A 20,208-nucleotide genomic window follows, 5' to 3' on the forward strand; every position below is an offset into this window, starting at 1 on the left:
ATTGATTTTTATGGCGTGCTAATAGATATTATTGAACTTGAATATTGCCATAGGTGTCGCACCCTGGCTTCCGGTTTTTACGCAGGTCGGGGTGCGTGGCCGGCTCGATCCGCCTTTTCGTGTTTTAAGGTTTCGAGTCGCCACCAATCATCACTTGGAAATACGTGTTCGGGCGTGATTGGTCGCCCTATTTGTTCAGATTGACTCTGTATGGTTTGGTTTTGATAAGGATGGTTGTCGGAGAGATTTAGGTTCGTTTTTCCGGTTACGTGTAGGGAAGAGATGTAATCTCACCCTACCCCGCCTGACGTATCGGTACTATTGTGATATCAGGTGTTTGCTATTTATTTTGCTTTGAATTGTCGATAAAAACCAGACACTCGTGGATTTTGGGGTTTATTGGGTTTATGTTTAGATTTGGAATTATGTATATAACATAGACATAATTGTATTCATAGAACAGAACTCCATTTTATTTTACGCATATCACATATACGTTAAGAAATATGGCGGATATACAATTAAATTCAAACAATAATTTTTACGTCAATTTGAATTAATTTGATTGATTTTTATTAGTTCGAGATAACATCTCGGGACTTATTGTTATTTTTTGAATCACGTATATTACATACACGTGATCGTATTTATCGAATTAAAATTCAAATTTCTTTTACATATATCACATATATATTAAATAAAAATATGAATTTTAATACAAAGTATTTTGAGTATATTATTGAATTCAAATGATATTTTCATATTGATTTGAATTAACTTGATTGCTTTTATTGATTCGAGATACACATATTAATATACACGTGATCGTATTTATTAAATTAATTTCACGTATATCACATATACGATATAAATTTTGATAGAGGATGATTTGAATATTTTTATAAATTCAAACTGCGTTTTCGTATCAGTTTGAACCGGATTGGATTTATTACAATTCGTCAAATCGATTTATCTTGGAACTATGCATATAACATATGCATAAAACTTAACTATATTGAGCAAAATAAAACAAATGGGGTTAGATTTAAAAATTGGAGATAATCATCTTGAACCGTTTTATTTTTTAGAATCGGGTATATCACATATACACGATATATTTATATTCTTTTTTTGATTCAACGAGTTAAACAAATTATTTGATAATCATCTTGAACCGTTTTATTTTTTAGAATCGGATATATCACATATACACGATATATTTATATTCTTTTTTGATTCAACGAGTTAAACAAATTATGTGCAAATAAATTTATAAAGTAAAATTAACGCTAAACTTACAACAAAATATACATGCTACATGGAATGACAATAAAATGGGTTAAATTAGTAAGATAAGTGGTGGAACTAAATCATAATGTGAGGGACCTAATTAAAAAAAATAGATTAAGATGCAGGGACTTAATCGGTTTTAAACCTAGGCAAACAGGGTTTAATTAAAATATGGAGAGACCTGATCGAAATAATTAAAACAATGGGGCTCAAATCACATGAATTTATACAAAATGGGGGGCAATTTACGAATAAGAAAAGTTGGATATAAATTTGGATATTAGGGTTTTTTACCTCACTTGTGTTCCAGCAGCCACCCTTTCATCTTCTTCCTCTTCTCTCCTTTTTCACTTCCTCTGTCTTAAACGCAAAACGCAGCTCCTTCCATGGCTGCCGGTTCTCTTCGATCTGCCGTCTGCGGTGGTTCACCTATTTACGTCAGCGTCGGCTTCTACTCTTCCTCGCAACAACTCTTCCTTTTCCCTTCATTCGGTGTTAGGCTTCTTCGATCGACGGTCTGATTAACGGCGGCGGATCCACGGTGCATTCTCGTCTCCTCTTCCTCTTATGTATTTACTTTCTTCTCTTCCTGGTTTTTCCGTTTGCATGTCTCTGATTTTTAACTTCTTCCTGTAGATCTGCTCGTTGCGAACGTTAATGACGGTGGTCAAAGGTGGACAGAGGAAGACCGGTGACAGACGACGGTGGAGTCCGGCGGAGTACGGTGATTAGAGATTCTTCTTACGGGTTCCGACGAACGGAGGTCACAGTGACTGTAGGCGGTGGAAGATCTGGAAAGCAAAAATGAAAAACAAAGTATACATGCAGTTTGGATTAAGGTTGATTTTCATTTAGCCTTTTCTCTGCATTATTTTTGGTGTTTCTATGACTATGAAGATGAAAGATTTCCAAACCAAATTATTTACAAAAAAATGGTTTTGCTTTTTCTATTGTTCAATCTGGTCTCGTGTTTTGTTTGGATCTGATATTTGAAATTTGACCTTTCCTGTTTTCTGTTTCTATCCTCTTTCATTTACCTTTTAGTTTGATTTTCCTCTTCTTCCACACTTGTAACTTTTATTTTCTATATTAACAGAAACCATGAGATATGAAAATGGGTGAATCAAGCTTGAGATGTTTTTGTTTTTGAGCTCTTGGTCTTTTGGTGTTTTTCAAACTTCCATTTTATATGCTGAAATCTAATTTACTTATTTTTTAATGTACTGAAATATAAATGTATAGGTATTGAAATTGCAGAGACAAAGAAATGTCTTTAGAGCAAAGGAGTAATGTATAAATGACTGAATATAAATAAACTCATCAACTCAGATCATCTTTTAAGAGCATACAGGCCAAACTGATAAAGTTTGGGATTAATAGTATTATCTTTATCCATGCTTTATCTCTGATTTATGAACTAAAATTTAAGAAATGAAACAAAATAAAGCAGATATGGAAGAACAAGAAAAATGAAACAAAATAAAGCAGATATGGAAGAACAGAAAATATCTATTGATTAACATTTAAGAAATACAAGAGACTCTAAAAAGAGCCGGCCCCCTCCTTAAGCTAGTTTCAAATCTGTAAAAAATTGGGGGCCCTTTACAGTGAAGAGGACCTTCTTTAAATAGAAAAATAAAATAAGAACTTAGTGGCTAAGTTGTGTCAAATGACTCTACTGCCCTTAGAATCCTGAAAATATCTTGTGCAGGAAAAAGACCATATTGCCCTCTGGAGATTTCTAGAATTGAATTTCAATTTTGGTTGCACTGGCTGCGGGTGTACTGATGTCAATGGGCTTTTGTGATGGGCCTATCTTGAATTGGACTTGACTTGAGCTTTGGTGCTTGATGCAGATCTTTTTCCCGGACTAAAATGGTCTTGACCCGAACTTGATGTGGATCCGGATTGACTTTTGAATTATTTCTTACCCGAACAGATTTCGTTGGATTTATATGGACAAAACCCCAAGCTTTGGAATTCATTGACTTGAACGGACAATACCCCTAGCCTTGAGATTTGTTGGACTTGTACTTTGGTATTGATGAGCGGGCTTTCGGATTCACCAAAATTGCTGAAAAAAATAGAAATAACTAAATAAATATTTATAATAATAATAATAACCTAATATTACTTATTATCAAGATCCCTTTTTTTTTAAGCGTTTACTTGTCGTTAATTCGTTTATTTTTCAATTTTGAATCCGTTTATCATAATTTATTATTTAAAAATCAACTATATTCTAAACATTTAATTATAATGTAAATCATAACCAGAGGTACATCATAATTTACAATTTAGATTATAGGCGCTTTCAAATATAATTTACGATAAATAAATAAACATTGAGATATTAATCTCACTGGTTGACATTTGAACTCTCAAACAAATTCAATTTTATTCAAAATACGAGGAACATATCTCGAATAAAATTCATAACAGGTTAAAATTATATATTAATTCTATTAAGTCACGTCTTGAATATAATTCGGTATTTTTACCAATTTATACCGAAATATGACAAATTAGCTTTAATAACATATTTTTCCCTTAATAAATTATTTTCGAGATAATACCGTATATTTTCAATAATTCACGAATTGTTCCAATTTTGAGTAAAAATTTATTAAAAACTTAAAAAAGGGTCCGGACAAAATTGGGTATCTACAATAGGAACATTGTTTTTGTCTTCAAATGTGATTGGTGGAATGTGGGTGATAAAAAACGTGGAGTAAGAATAGATACTCGTTTAGTAAGTGTTAATGTTAGTCGAAAATGGTATGAAAATGATTCTTTTGTGGTGGCAACTCAAGCAGAACAAGCTTTCTACATGGATGACATAAAAAATGGAAGTAATTGGAAAATAGTGCAAAAAACTTGTCCTAGAAATGTCTATAATGTTCCAGAAACTGAACAAGAGGCCAATGAAGCACTAATTTTTAATGACGAGCCATATCAACAATATGAGGCAAATGATGGCAATGAGGTTGAACAAAACGATTTAGAATCTTTGTCTCGAGAAGATTTACTTCCTGAAGAAATTTTTGTTGACGTTCTACTTCAAACAAATGGATCAATGGAAGATGAGGATTTTAATGATGAAGAAGATGAAGATTTTAATGATGAAGAAGATGATACTGTTGTTGATTATTTGGATGATAACAAGGAAGAAGATGAAATTGCTGATGAAGACAATGAAGATGATGATGAAGATGATAGTGATACAAGCACGTATCCATTTTGAGACTATATATTAATTTATGATAAATCAACTTCTTTTCTTTTATGTACTTAATTCATTTTTTTTGTAATGATTAATTTTAGGTGGTTATGAATATCTGAAGATTTATTTTGATACAAAACATTTATCAATCTATTATTTTTGTATTTTTCTTTTGTCACAAAATAAAACATAAATCAAATTGTGACTAAACTTTTATTATATGAGAATATACTTGTCACATTAGTTATCTGGTGATGATTACTTATAATAACAAAATTGTGATAAAATCTTTTTATCATAACAAACACATCAAGCGTGATAAATTCTAATCTGAATTTTTGTTACAACATTATGTATCTATATAACAAAAAGTATGACAAAATACTTTTATCATAATATTTATTAGATAATGAATTATTGTTATAAAATATTTTGATAAAATATTACTGTCATAATTTGGTTTTGTTTTTTCACTTTTTTTTACTAATTGTAATTTTGTCAATATAAGTATATTAATTGCGACAACAATTATTTTGTCGTATGAATATCTCGTTACATCCTTATATATTTATGATAAAAATGATGTGACAATTTGTTTTTGTCATAATATATATTAAGTTGTATTTTCTTGTGATAAAATATTTCGACAAAATTTTTTTTTGTCATGATCTCTTTTGTTTTTTTACTAATTATTATTTGGTCATAATAAAATATATTAATTGTGATAAAAATTATTTTTCCGCATGAATTTTTGTCACAACCTTATATATTTATGACAAAAATATGTGACAATTTTCTTTTGTCATAATATTCATTGACGGGTGCTTTATTGTGATAAATATTTGGACAAAATATTATTTTGTCACAATATTGTTTGAGGTTTTCACATTTTTTTACTAATTATTTTTTTGTCACAATAAATACATTAATTGTGACAAAAATTATTTTGTCATACGAATTTTCGTCACAATATTAGATATTTGTTGTAGTGTCTTTTATTACTACAAACGTATACCGTGCACTTGCGGAAATCGCTCAACACTCTTCAATCGACTGCGTCTGCTTGGAGTGTCAAAAATGGCCTCTCTGTTCCTTTATCTAATGATACAAAGCTCTATACTGTTTCTTTAGCTTTCTTCACTAAAGGTTGGGTTCCCAAATCTAAGAGTTGGAAGCTTATAGGGAATAGTAGATTACCCGGCTTTAGAAATGGAAGATTGCCATTGAAAATGTCAAGCAAAACCGCTCGAGGTTTATCAGTCTGTTAGTCGGAGAAAACTTCTTCAGGCCAATGAGAGTGGTGTTTTGGTTAGTGATATTGTGACGGTGAATCAGAATGGTAGAGCGATAAAATCAATGATGCTATTTCTGCAGCTCCGAAAAAATGGAATGGTGCTAATGGTTATTTCATGATTTATGTAACTGGTGGTGTCTATGAAGAATATATCAACATTCCTTTATAAAAAAAATAAAAAAGAGACGAAAGGGATGGTGTAATTGATTTTTATTTTTTATTTTGAGATTTGTTTATGATAATTAGATAATAATAATTTATAAAATAAATAAATATAAGGACTAAATTAGCTCTTTTCCCTTTGACTTTTAACACTGTTAGTCAATTTGGTATGTGTTTGCTAACGGAATGAACCCCAAGGTACCATTTTACAAACTTTTAAACCACATGAGTGTTGTTTGAAAATAAGTGTAACCACAAGGTTTATTTTTGTACTTTTCCCTAATTTAAACCTGTAATAAATGCAAATTTTGACTAATTTCGAAAAGTGTAATCTGAAATATAATAAATATGCTTCTAAACAATGATCCAAAACATACATACACAATCTCTTACAAAATAAGATAGAGTATCATAATATATGTCCAATACATAGTTCTTAAATCTAAGAAACGACAATCTTTCATTGATATCGCTCGTTATCTTCTCCATCATCATCCTGTACAAGAATTGACGTATAACTCATATCAATTGCAAATTCTCATTATGAAATTATATTATAATAATGTATAAGTTATATTATATATTTACCTCATTGCTTGGCCCATTCGATACGTTATTTGAAGGAGATAAAGAATCAGCTAACAAAGATGTGATCGAGTCAACATCAATGTTTAAGCTTGGGTTTTGTCGTGCCAATTGTTTCATCATTAAAGCCATCTTTGTGTCCAACTTTTTGTTCATTTCTCCCTCCATCTTTTTGTGTCGAACTCGTAAATTGTTTCGAAACCTGTTAACTTACAGAAAATGAAATAAATTTCTCTGCTTTGACATCACATTAATATAAATTCTTATCATTCAAAGAACATCTGTGTTATTTTTTTGGACGAGCAGAGAAATAACAGAGATGATGGTAGTTGGTAGAGAAAATCAGACAGAGGTGGTGATAGTCACCGGACGAGATCGAATCGTCCGGAGATGGTGGTCGACTATCGTTAAAGTAAGGTTTTGTTTATGTTGTCGGCGATAGTGAAGAGACCCTAGCAAGGGAACTGTTTAGAACTGTGAGATAATTTATTTTAATTACTGAAAAGAGAAATTTAATTAATATCATATACATGTGTCTTGGTCCTATTTGCTAGGGCATACCACATCAGATGTGGATGTGGTATGTCAGGCACAACTTAAAACTTCACCTGTGGCCTTAGGTAATAATTTCATTTTTATGAGTTATATTATGTAAATTTAAAATTTCTCCATGTATCATTATTAAATAATGTTCAAAATTGAAATCTTTCTTTACAAAAAAAAAAAAAAAAAGAAATCGTTCAAGATAAATTTCACCAGGGTTATTTAAAGGTACCTGCTCAGGAGAGAAGGTCAATCCCTGGTCATAAAATGAATCATAGTTCCCAATTTCAACCTGCATCATCTGATTCTTTAAGTAAAATGGAATGGGATTAAAGATTTATAGGTGAGAAATGAAGTATGTAATCAAACAAACCATCATAGCTCCTGCTTCAACAGCAGCTGGAAATGCTGCCGGATCCACAGAAGAAACACAGACCTACAAACAAAAGAAGCTTGTATAACATTTTACAGTAGAGCAGAGCAGACAATTAAATCAAATCAAAATGAATAATATAAACATATTACTGGAAGAGAAGTTAAAGTGGTGGCAAGTTTCACTAATTCAGGGTCACAAGCTATATCCACATAAGTTGCTCCTCCCTTTGAAAAAGATAGATTCAGATTCACGCCATGAAAATGAAATTAAGTAATGTGAATTGTCTACTACTACGTACCTTGTCTGCTGCGATAACAACCGAAGCAACATTGTCTCTGTTAAAATTCTGCAAACCTGAGATGATCTGTGTATGTAGCAGCACATAAATTGAAGTGCACAAATTAAAGGAAAAAGGTAGAAAGAAGACCTTGAGAGCTCTTCTTTCATGGAAATACTTTAAGACTGTTTGTTTGGGAATCTGAGAGAAGAGCTCTAGTACTGAAACTAGCTCATCTTCTTCCCTCAAGGGGTTTAGAATGAGCAAAAAGGTTAGTGTTCGGGTTGAAAAGAGTATGCGATAAGGATGAAATTGGGGTGAAGATTGAAGAATTCATTCTCCAAATTGGGGCTCAGCAAATACAGGTTTGGAGGGAAGAGATAAAATAAAAAGCTGAGCTAAGCTAATCCTTCAACAAAAGATATTTTTTCCAGCTCTATCTGGGCTGTAAGGCCTCACTTTTGACTCTAAGCTTTCCAGTTTGAAATTTGAGGTTTGATTTGTTTGGTGTGATTGTTGAATACGAGCAGTCTTTTGGTTGGAATTAGATTAGATGCAATCAAATTTCTCTACTTGTTCAGTGGGCCTAATTTGTGCCTAAATTATTGTAAATACATGAAAGTTCATGTCTTTTTTGGTGACTCAAAAAATCATCTACTCTAACAGCAGCTTGAGGCACATCATATGCAATTCTAGGCCTGGATTTGGTGACTCCGGCTGTAACCCAAACCTTATCAGACTAGAAGGGAAACAGCAATCTCCATTGGACTGTAATCTAGGGTGGCAATTTTGACACGAAATCACGACAAAAAAACTTGGAATTGACACTGTGAGACAGTACAAACATGTAGATAAATAGATATGCTATCTTCTACACAATGAAAAAAGTCACGTGGTTTTTCGAACAACACTCATGTGGTTTAAAAGTTTGTAAAGTGGTACCATGTACTTCATTCCGTTAGCAAACACATACAAAATTGACTAACGGTGTTAAAATTCAAAAGTAAAAGAGTTAATTTGGTCCCTGTATTTATTTATTTTTATAAATTGACCCACTTATTATCTAATTATCTCAAACAAGCCCAAAATAAAAAAAAATAAAAATCAAATATACCATCTCCTCCATCTCTCTTTAATTTTTTTTTCTTATTTCTCTCTCTTCTCTCTCCTCTTTGTTAATTTCTCTTTCTAAAATTAATTGTATTTCATGTTTTCAATATAAGATGGGGATTCTTTGTGTCTTATTTTGAATGTTAGATTTTATATTGAGAAATTAAACGTAGTTCCCAAATGAACATTTTGGAACCGGTGGAATTGCGTTTCGCCTCATACTTACAGCATGAGCAATTACAATTGACTTTGCATTCATAGCAGCCTTCACGCTTTTACTTATAATTGCAGAAACAACCTCCACTCTCGAAGGCTTTTCCACATAACTCGATGCAGCTTTGGCCTTAAGTTTATCAATGGCGGATGCATCAAAAGTAAGCCTTCTTGCAGCAACCTTTTCTGTTCTGGCAAATGGACTCCATAGTGATGGAAAAAGTGCATCTTTCGGGAAAAGTTCGTACAGCGGAGACACAAATGGGGAATAAAGATAAGGGTATGCGATTTCGTTGATAGAGGAAGATGAAGAAGCTTATGAAGGCCATGCTTTTATGAATGAACCTAAACCAGTACCATCAATGGCAATGTGTGAAATAGAAAAGCCAATAGCTAATCCACCACAAGCAAATGTTGTTTCTTGAATCATGAGAACAAATGCACCCATAGGATTATGATTGAAGTAGGAGAAATCTGGGACTAGTTTATTTAAGATTAGAGAGATCAGGTTTACTGAGTTATTCAGACATAGGAATGTTAGCTTTAGCCTCAATATAGTATGCTCCTTCATCGTTACAATCAATGGAATGATAGTCTTTGATCTTTCCTGAAAGTGGGTGAAAATGGGACGGAGTTTTTGATAAAGATAGCTTTAGCAAATCTGATCTTTAGGAAATGTCGGTTTTGTTCGAATAGGGGTAGAAAAGTGCAATAGAAAAGTAGATGGGAGGCATAAATTGATCTCTTGGAAATGATTTCAACATCCATTTTTCGTTTCTGTTTGCTTTTCAATCGAATGAGCCTAGTTTGATCACTGCTGCTCAAAATAAGACACAAAGAATCTAGGTCTTGTTGATCTTCAAAATGGTTAGGTTAGAGAGAGAAAAGAGAGTATAAGTGTCATTAAATTGAAAACATGAAAATTCAATTGATTTGAGAGTGAGAAATTAACAAAGAGGAGAGAGAAGAGAGAAATAAGAAGAAAAAAAATTAAAGAGAGACGGAGAAGATGGTATATTTGATTTTTATTTTTTTATTTTGGACTTGTTTGAGATAATTAGATAATAAGGGGGTCAATTTATAAAAATAAATAAATACAGGGACCAAATTAACTCTTTGTCCTTTGACTTTTAACACAGTTAGTCAATTTGGTATGTGTTTGCTAACGAAATGAAGTACATGGTACCACTTTGCAAACTTTTAAACCACATGGGTGTTGTTTGAAAATAGGTGTAACTACAAGGTTTATTTTTGTACTTTTCCCCATATAATTTGAGTAAATTACATCCTAATTCACACTTTGGTACCTGAATTACATTTTGTCTCAAAAATATACCTCAAGTATGAACAACCGGACAATTTAATAATTTTAACTGGCACTAGCCAGTCAATTCGAATTCATTTCATTTAACCATTTTTAAGAGTTTCACCCACTCTCCCCTCTTTCACTTGTTTCTCTCTCCTCAATTCAAAAACTTCCATTTGACCCACTCCCTCTCTCCTCTCTCTCTCTCTCTTTTGTTTCTCTCTCTTTACCTCTCGTCAAATCTATTTTTCTGTCCTTAAATCTATCTCTCCTTCGTTGCTTCTAATTTCCCAAAAGAATCAGAATATAGTTGGTTACTCAAAGAGAAAACATCACTTTCTGCAAAATAATCTGAGATAGATGATGTTAAAGTTTCTGTTTCTCATCTGCATGAATGTGATCCAGCATCATTAGTGAGGATGAAATTTAAAACAACAGATTGTGTCTCTGTATCTGAAGATTCAGAATCACGAAGGACATCTATTCGACCCAAGCGACAAGCAGCTGAGAAGGTTCAATCCTACAAGGAAATTCCAGTTAATATCAAGATGCGCAGACTTCAGTGAGTGGAGTTATTTTTAACTGAACTTCTATTTCTTTTGGGCAGACAGCAAGAGATCAAAGAAGCGAAGGATTCATTTTCTTAATTTTGCACCTTTTCTGTAACCTTGATGTTTCTCTGAGAAAATCTCTTAAGTTAAAAAAAAAGATTTTATGAATGAAGATCATCACAACAAAACAACATACAGTTCACGTATGGTTTCTAAAACTGGATGTTTTGATAAAACAAAAATTCGACATATAGCTTCCTTAATCAACATGATAGACATTTTGATTTCTAAATTGGATGGATTTTGATTTACAAAAAATGGATTTTGATTTTGAGAGAGAAAAGGAGAGAAAAAATGGAAGCATCTACAATGGTTTGGAGAAGGAAAATGGAAGAGAGAGAGAGTGATGAAATGGAGAGAGAGAGAGTGAATAATCGAAGAGAGAGAGAGAGAAAGAATTGAAGATCGAGAAAGAAAGAAATAGATGGGAAGAGAGACACATTTAAAAGAAATTAATAGAATATTATTTTTAATTTATTTAATGGTTTACGAGTTTTTTTAGATCAGTAAGGGTATATTGGTCCCAACTTTTTATGTAAAAGTGGTCAAACAGTCGTTGACCAGTTACTTACCGGAGAAACGCACTTAATTGTCCGGTCATCCATACTTGGAATATATTTTTGTGACAAAATGTAATCCATGTACCAAAGTGTGAATTGAGGTATAATTCAGGTACCTTTGGTGTAATTTACCCTATATAATTTGGTACCTTTCTGCTTGTTGAAAACCCATTTTGCTTTCTCTTCAACAGTATTTGAGAAAGTCTGTTATCAAAACAAGGGAATCAGAAAGTTGTAGAATCTACTTTACAGAAACAGAACATTCTCCCTCAATTACTCAAAATCATCATCATTTTTCACTCGAAAACTACTTTTGAACAAATATCCTCTACTTTTTCACTGATGATAACTCAACTGGACTAGTAGTAATCAGTATTCAACTAAAAAACACATCATTCACCAGTCAGTTAGTAAGATTAACAATTTTCCTTACTCTCAGACTCATATCCTTTCATTTTCTTGTAGAGAAAAGAAATCAGATAAGAAAACCTAAAAGCAAAATGGGTACATTTTCAAACCTGGGATTGAAGTAGGCTCAACAAAAGCCAATAATGGTTTCACATCCAAACACAGTTTGCAATTTTAAATTCCTCAACTTAATTAACTCATATAAAAAAAAGCTAAAATCCATAGATCTATAGAAAACATAAAGCAAAAAGAAGACTGGCAGTGATATCTTCAGAAATATTGGAGAGTTCTTCTTTGGCTTTCTTAGAGATCCAGGACCCCCCAACTTTGAAGTTGGCAACTTTTGTGAGTGCCCTCTCCATTCTCTCTTCTCTTCTGGTTAGATTAGAAGACGCAGAAAAGAGAGTGGTATTGTAATTAAAAATGGAAGAGAGGTCGTCTATGGAGCACCATAGCAGCCGAAACCAACAAAAAAAGGAGCACCACAGCCGATTCTTAAGGAGAGGTGTCGTGATTAGGGAAAGAACAAGAGAGATGTCGAGAAGAGGAAGGAAGCCATGGGAGTTGTCGTGTTTTATGAACCGAAGGAAGAATGGAGGAGGAGTTGACGGCTACGAAATAGGTCATGAGTAACCCATTCCGAATTTACCCCTACAAATTACAGATTACCTCCCTCCTGTTTTATCAATCCTTAAATTTGACCCCAATTTTCTTTAATCCCTTCAATTATGCTCTTCCATATATCAATTTAGACCCAATTGTTTGAATATGATTCGATTAAATCCTTATTCATTATCATTACCTACTTTAGATCATTGAAACTTCAATTTAACCTTCAAAACATTTTTTTATTATTTATGCTTTGTGAAATAGGGTCTCATATGATTGATATTTTCCATCCAAGGATTAAAAACAGCCCAACCTAGATATTATTATTATATATTTTATACCCAACCTAATTTTTTGAAATACTAAAGATTGCAATATTTTTTTATAAATTAAAATTGCATCCTTGATATGTTTAATCTAAATAGAATTAGAAAGTATTTATTTATTTTTAGAATTTCGTAAATAAATTTAAATTAATTTGTGCAAAGCACTATAGAAAAGTAAAAAAAAATCATATGAAAATTAGAAAATTTCTTTTACAAGTTTATATATTAATAAAAAATTAATATTGTATATTGTATAATTGTTTCCAAAAATTAATATTAAATAATTCTTCTCAAAAATTAATATTTATATATATATTAATAAAATAATAAATTATTTTAATTGCAACATTATATATTTGTTAGTTTTTTATTTTATTTTTGTTGCATTAGATCACTTAAATGTCAATGCAACAATTATAATTTTGTCGTTTTTTCGGTTTAACCTTATTTTTTGTAACAATTTAAACAAATTGTTGGATTAGCTTGCTTAAAAGCAACATGGCAAGCAACAATTAATCTTTTTGTTGCATAATTTTTTATCATTTTGCTAATTTGAAGATTATTGCAACAAAAATGCAACATTATTGAAATACAACAAAATAAACTCATTTAATGCATCAATTTTCAAGCAACAAATTCAAATTTAGTTGCATTAGGGGTTTTATGGTATAGTGTGCACATGAGATGATTTGGGTGAAATTAACATGAAATTATAATTCAATTGTATTTTACATTTAATCTATTTTATTTTCTTCATAATTGTTGTTTTTTTATTTTATTTTTACTTTTTATTAATTATATCAAATTGTATGTTATTTATTTTTTTCATATAATTGCAATACGAGCAATTAAATGTGTTAAAATAAAAATAAAAAAGCGATTGAAATTGGTGTTATATTAATACTCACTTTTTTCTTTTATTAATATATTGCGGGTTTGTCAGTTCTTGGGCCATGGGTGCTCACCCCGTCCAAGTTCTGTCTCATCCCAATTTCTATCAAAAAATTAATTTGTGTTATTTTATAATTTTACACCAATTTAATTTCATTCTTCGAGAATATCACAATTCTATACGGGTTATTGTATTGCTTCTTGTAGCACGGATAACTTCTGATATGATTTACGGGAAAGTACGAAGCACAAAGTAAAAATAATGAATGAAATTGGTTTTACGGTTAGTTTGTGTTATAATTTCCCACCAACTTAATTTCAGCGTTGTGAAGGATAAATATTTATAACATATTACTTCTTATAGCTTGCAGCAGAATACGGATCCTCACCACTTTTGTATATCGGTCACGTTTTAATTACGCTAAAGTTATTCGGGAGATGAAACGATTGATCTACGACCTAAGAGCGATTATAATAGTGAGACAAAGAGAGAGGGTGTCGCAGATGATGCATTGATCAGGTTATTTCTTTATTAGGGTTAACTCTCTATTTATAGAGACTAAAACAAACTCTAACCTCCTTTTGTTTATGTTGAGTTAGGCACATTCTATCTATGAGCCGATTTTTTTTTATTTGGCTCAAACCTGAATAAACCTAATATCTCTCACTTGTACGTTAATCCAAATGTTTCTTAGTCTCATTTCATACTTTGCAAATAATTTGTGCGAGCGACATATATTCGATTGTTATATACTCGTTGGAGATAGGAGAAGTGTCAAGCAAGTCTTACATACTCATTGGATATACATAGCCTTTTGATTTAAACATGTATAATGACAGATGGTGTGCCGTATCCCAAAATCCATCTCACAACTATATGTAAAACTTTGATCTCAATTACAATTTTTTATTTGTTCACAAATATTCACATGTGCATATGTGTTTGCATAGTGATAAGCAGAAATATTTAGATGTGCGATTAAATGAAATTATTAGGCGAATGTTCTTCCTCAAAGATAGGAAGAAAAATCGAAAGTCTTTCAATAGGGGAATGTTCTTCCTCAAAGATAGGAAGAAAAATCAAAACCCTTTAAGTGAGAACATTCTTCCTCAAAAATAGGAAGAAAATACTTAGAGAAATAAAAAGGACAAGGCTAGCCACCTACATATATCCTAAAATCTCTTTATCAAAAAGCATGCAAGTACCAAAAGAAATAAGATTCATAAAAACCCATTGTATGTTACAAAAACAAAACAAAAATGGATGCTTATTACAAAGGGAAAAAACCCTATTCGAGAATCACATCCACATTCGGAGGAGAAGAGGCAGCTGGATCATTTTTGAAAGTTGCCACACCTACATCCTATTGGGAAGGAATAACCCGTTCGTCTCCAAGGGAACTTACATTCGCTTGTACGTCCAAAGCCTTTTCCCCCTCAGTGAATGAATCCTCAGTAACCTCAATTAAAGGTAGGGTGATCCTGAATATCCCATTATGGATAACTGTTGAAGCATCCGCTAAGGAGTCACAGTAAGGAGCTTCCTCCAAGTTAGGAACTTCAACTTCTAGCTCAGTTAGATCCATCCCCGGATGATCTCTCCTGAAATCCATACAAATCCTTTCACCATAAAATAATAGGAGCAAAGACCACATGCATATTCAAGGTCCTGTTTATCCTTCTTCCGCTCCTCTTCCGCCGCCGCTAAAAACCTCTTGGCTTCATCTAGCTCATCTTTAACCTTCGTCGGATCCGCCTTCTCCTTTGCCAAATTAGCCTCCAGCTTGTTATTCTCCTCCTCCTAGGCCTGGATGACTGCACGAGTGACGTTGTTGCTTGCCTTATCCCTTGCTTTATCCGTCTCTAACTCCTGATTATGAGCCTCATGGGCCACAGCTTCAATCAATATAGATTTTTCAGCCTAGAGATGGTTGAAAAGCTGAAATAAAGGGAAGAAGTCTTAGAATGGAAGTAAATATTGTTAAGATAAGACAAGAAACAAATAAAGGTTCGATAAAGCACCACCAAAGACTTCCTTATGGCGTAAGTAATATGGCTTGTAGGCCGATACTTGATTCGACTCTCTTCCATGGACAGGATTTTGAGGTTAGCCTCCTCAATGTCATCCACCACCTTATCAAACTTCAGCTTAAAAGACTGACCATACTTGGTGTACCAGTAATCGCCAAGTTGGGGCTTCTTCGCCTGTATCAAACCAAAAAAATTAGGGAGAGAACCCAACAAACTATGAAAAAGCAGAACATAAAGATGCTTACAAGCATATACGTCACCAGTTCTAGCCCCTGTAGCCCCCCTAAAATTCGTATACATTGATTCTATGTAGTATTATTTCAATATTTGAAGGTGGATGAGATGGTTAAGAATGCATGCTAATATTTAAGAGGTCCCTAGGTTCAAATCTCTCTAACCTCCTTTTATTTTAGAAAGTTTTTATTTTTTAAGTTTATTTTTCAATAATTATAAAACATGTTACTATTTTTAATTAATTTAAATGGACTCAGCTACATACTCAGCCCGTTTGTAATCATTTGTCCTCCTCAACTCAGTTCCTTCCTCTTTTAAGTCTAACAGTACAGCGAGGTACGAGGGGTTGATGATAATCTGCTTTTCATTGACATGAGTCACCATGAAGTCAACATCGTCATTGGCAACCATTAAGTTAGAGTAGAACTTTGTTACTAGCCTCAGATAGGTCAGGCCCTTTAGAGAGAAGAGTTTAGTCCATTCGTTTCTAGAGATCCATTCGCAGTAGGGTTGCTCAGCTTCAACAAAGCTTTTAGAGAACCAGCGTGAGGGGACGATGTCAAGGTTCTCAACACCGTTGAAGGAGGTAGAGAACTTTCTCTCCTTAGGTTTCTTGGTTTTCTGCTGCTTCTTTTTCTTAGACGGAGTCGATTATTCAGTGCGAGGGTTTTCACCGAGGATGCTGACCTCGCTCATTGGCTGCTCATGCTGACCGTGAGTTTGTTGTTGGGACTCAGAAGATGAGGTTTCTTGATACTCCTGCTCAGCTGGAGAGGAGGGATTAATATCGGAGCGGTTGTCCTCGTATTGGTCACTTGAACGGTTCTGGGAATCGTCAGACATGGTGTTCTTGAGATGTTCTTGAGAAATGCAGAGGATTGGGGTTTTAAGAGAGAGATTGAGTGCGAAATTATCAAGTGTAAGGAGAATAGTGAGAACTCGTTCACTATTTATAGCCGAGAGTTTAGTCCATCCGTTTCTAGAGATCCATTCGCAGTAGGGTTGCTCAGCTTCAACAAAGCTTTTAGAGAACCAGCGTCAGGGGACTATGTCAAGGTTCTCAACACCGTTGAAGGCGGTAGAGAACTTTCTCTCCTTAGGTTTCTTGGTTTTCTGCTGCTTCTTTTTCTTAGACGGAGTCGAATGTTCAGTGCGATGGTTTTCACCGAGGATGCTGACCTCGCTCATTGGCTGCTCATGCTGACCGTGAGTTTGTTGTTGGGACTCGGAAGATGAGGTTTCTTGATACTCCTGCTCAACTGGAGAGGAGGTATTAATATCGGAGCGGTTGTCCTCGTATTGGTCACTTGAATGGTTCTGGGAATCATCAGACATGGTGTTCTTGAGATGTTCTTGAGAAATGCAGAGGATTGGGGTTTTAAGAGAGAGATTGAGTGCGAAATTATCAAGTGTAAGGAGAATGGTGAGAACTCGTTCACTATTTATAGCCGAGAGTTTAGTCCATCCATTTCTAGAGATCCATTCGCAGTAGGGTTGCTCAGCTTCAACAAAGCTTTTAGAGAACCAGCGTGAGGGGACTATGTCAAGTTTCTCAACATCGTTGAAGGCGGTAGAGAACTTTCTCTCCTTAGGTTTCTTGGTTTTCTGCTGCTTCTTTTTCTTAGACGGAGTCGATTGTTCAGTGCGAGGGTTTTCACCGAGGATGCTGACCTCGCTCATTGGCTGCTCATGCTGACCGTGAGTTTGTTGTTGGGACTCAGAAGATGAGGTTTCTTGATACTCCTGCTCAGCTGGAGAGGAGGGATTAATATCGGAGCGGTTGTCCTCGTATTGGTCACTTGAACGGTTCTGGGAATCGTCAGACATGGTGTTTTTGAGATGTTCTTGAGAAATGCAGAGGATTGGGGTTTTAAGAGAGAGATTGAGTGCGAAATTATCAAGTGTAAGGAGAATAGTGAGAACTCGTTCACTATTTATAGCCGAGAGAGGTTGATTTGATAGGTCAGGAAAACGGTGGGAATTTGAACCACTCAGGGTCATTTAATTCTGACATTAATGGCATATTCAGCGAATGGGTTTCCTAGTGATGATGCTTATGTCATCCTAGTTGGCTACTTAAATACATGTGCAAACCCTAATTGTGTGAGTTGTCTTAGTCAGTAACGAATGTACTCAGCGGTTGAGGTGCTGAGTTTATAAATCGGGTTTATAGTTTTGCATAGTAAAGACACTCAGCAAGCAAATAACTCAGCATGTATTGATCACTCAGTGTGTACATTAGCTTAGCATGTACTAATTACTCAGCATAAATATTCACTTAGCATATAGTAAGCACTCAGCATGCAATAATCACTCAGCATGTATTGCACTTAGACATTTATTGAACAGGATTAGACATACCGATAGCTTCTCTCAGTATACTGAACTGCTCACGAGCCAGAGGCTTCGTAAAGATATCCGCAAGATGTTCATCCATTGGAACATAGGTCAGCTTGATCTCACCTTTGAGTACATGATCTCTGATGAAGTGATGCCTAATGCTGACATGCTTCATCCTGCTGTGCTGGACTGGATTCTTTGACAGGTCAATGGCACTTTTGTTGTCACATTTGACTTCAATCATTTTAGTTTGAACTCCATAATCGTCTAGTTGTTGTTTGATCCATAGGACTTGGGCAACACAGCTTCCAACAGCAATGTACTCAGCTTCAGTGGTTGACAAGGCTACCGATGACTGTTTCTTACTGAACCAAGACACAAGACAGCTTCCAAGAAAGTGACATCCTCCTGAGGTGCTTTTCCTCTCTAGCTTGTCTCGTCCATAGTCAGCGTCAGTGTATCCAATGAGTGTGAAATCATTAGTGTTAGGATACTATAAACCTGCATTCACCGAGCCTTGCAAATATCTAAGGATTCTTTTTACAGCTATATAATGAGATTCCTTAGGGTTAGATTGATATCTTGAACAGTAACATACTGAGTATTGAATATCTGGCCTACTTACAGTTAGATAGAGTAGAGAGCCAATTATACCTCGGTACAATTTGCTGTCTACTGGCTTACCATTTTCGTCAGCACATAACACAGTGTCAGTACCCATTGGGGTAGATATTGACTTACAATTTTCCATTTCATATTTCTTCAATATCTCCTTGGCATACATAGTCTGGCTGATAAAGATGCCATTCTTGCCTTGTTTGATTTGAAAGTCCAAGGAAGAAGTTGAGTTCTCCCATCATTGACATCTCAAACTCAGTTTGCATCTGCTTACTAAATTCCTTGCACATAGACTCATTAGTAGCACCAAAAATAATATCATCAACATATATTTGTGCCAGCAGGGTATCTTTACCCTTTTTCTTAATGAATAAGTTTGTGCCAGCTTTTCCTCTGACATAGTTTCTAGTCAGCAGAAAACTGGTCAGCCTTTCATACCAAGCACGTGGTGCTTACTTCAGGCCATACAAAGCCATTTTGAGTTTATAAACATGGTTTGGGAACTTGGGATCCTCAAACCCTGGAGGCTGACCAACATAAACCTCTTCATTTATAACTTCATTAAGAAAAGAACTTTTGACATCCATTTGAAACAGTTTAAAGTTCATAAAGCTAGCATATGCACACAATATCCTTATAGCTTCTAATCTAGCCACAGGGGCAAAGGTCTCACCATAGTCTATACCTTCAAGCTGACTATAACCTTGAGCTACAAGTCTGGCTTTGTTCCTGACTACATTTCCTTGTTCATCTAGCTTATTTCGAAATACCCATCTTGTTCCTATAATCTTCTGACTTCTTGGATTGGGCACTAAATCCCACACTTCATTTCTTTTGAATTGATCAAACTCCTCTTGCATTGCATTTATCCAAAATTCATCGTTCTCAGCTTCTGAGAAGTTTCTTGGTTCAAGAACTGACATGAAGGCCACATTGCTGAGATATCTCCTGAGTTGATTTCTGGTCATCAGGGTGTCCTCAGCGACATCAATAATGCTACTTTCAGAGTGTCCTCTTGGAACCTTGATTTCTTTTGGCAATGTAGTGTCTTTAGGAGTAGGTGTTTCAACAATCTCTGCATGTTTGAATTGGTCAGTGAAAATGATTTGAGGTTCGTTTTTACCTTTGGTCAGCCCTTGAAGTAGTGACTCAGCAGCTGTATTTTGGTTAGCAGATGCTGAGCATGGATCATCTTCAGTTG

General features: G+C 34.2%; 1 protein-coding gene and 1 long non-coding RNA gene across 5 annotated transcripts; one reads left to right on the forward strand and one right to left on the reverse strand.

The window, feature by feature from the left end:
• The first annotated feature begins 1,602 nt into the window (after positions 1-1,602).
• LOC136225473 (pheromone-processing carboxypeptidase KEX1-like) lies at positions 1,603-4,723 on the forward strand. Of its 4 annotated transcripts, none has more exons than XR_010687098.1 (3): positions 1,603-1,831; positions 1,927-2,129; positions 3,002-3,019. XR_010687098.1 is itself a non-coding variant. In XM_066013496.1 (3 exons), the coding sequence occupies exon 3, from the start codon at positions 4,121-4,123 to the stop codon at positions 4,532-4,534; it is 414 nt and encodes a 137-aa protein (XP_065869568.1). In that variant the 5' UTR covers positions 1,603-1,831; positions 1,927-2,129; positions 3,147-4,120; the 3' UTR covers positions 4,535-4,723. The 4 variants fall into 4 exon arrangements, 1 of the variants encoding a protein (XP_065869568.1); XR_010687099.1 differs by lacking the exon at positions 3,002-3,019 and adding an exon at positions 2,533-2,548; XR_010687097.1 differs by lacking the exon at positions 3,002-3,019 and adding an exon at positions 2,387-2,440.
• A 1,568-nt stretch (positions 4,724-6,291) lies between these two features.
• Positions 6,292-8,332, reverse strand: LOC136227389 (uncharacterized). Its single transcript, XR_010688038.1, has 6 exons — positions 7,772-8,332; positions 7,623-7,697; positions 7,471-7,533; positions 7,330-7,389; positions 6,558-6,756; positions 6,292-6,465 (listed from the first exon to the last, which is right to left on the reverse strand). It is a non-coding gene; the product is annotated as an uncharacterized lncRNA (long non-coding RNA).
• Positions 8,333-20,208: the final 11,876 nt, after the last annotated feature.

This window comes from Euphorbia lathyris, chromosome 4, assembly GCF_963576675.1.
Source record: "Euphorbia lathyris chromosome 4, ddEupLath1.1, whole genome shotgun sequence".
NCBI lineage: Eukaryota > Viridiplantae > Streptophyta > Magnoliopsida > Malpighiales > Euphorbiaceae > Euphorbia > Euphorbia lathyris.

Excerpts from the sequence above, each read along its gene's own strand:
- LOC136225473 (XM_066013496.1), top strand. The coding sequence starts at position 4,121 with ATGGATGACATAAAAAATGGAAGTAATTGGAAAATAGTGCAAAAAACT.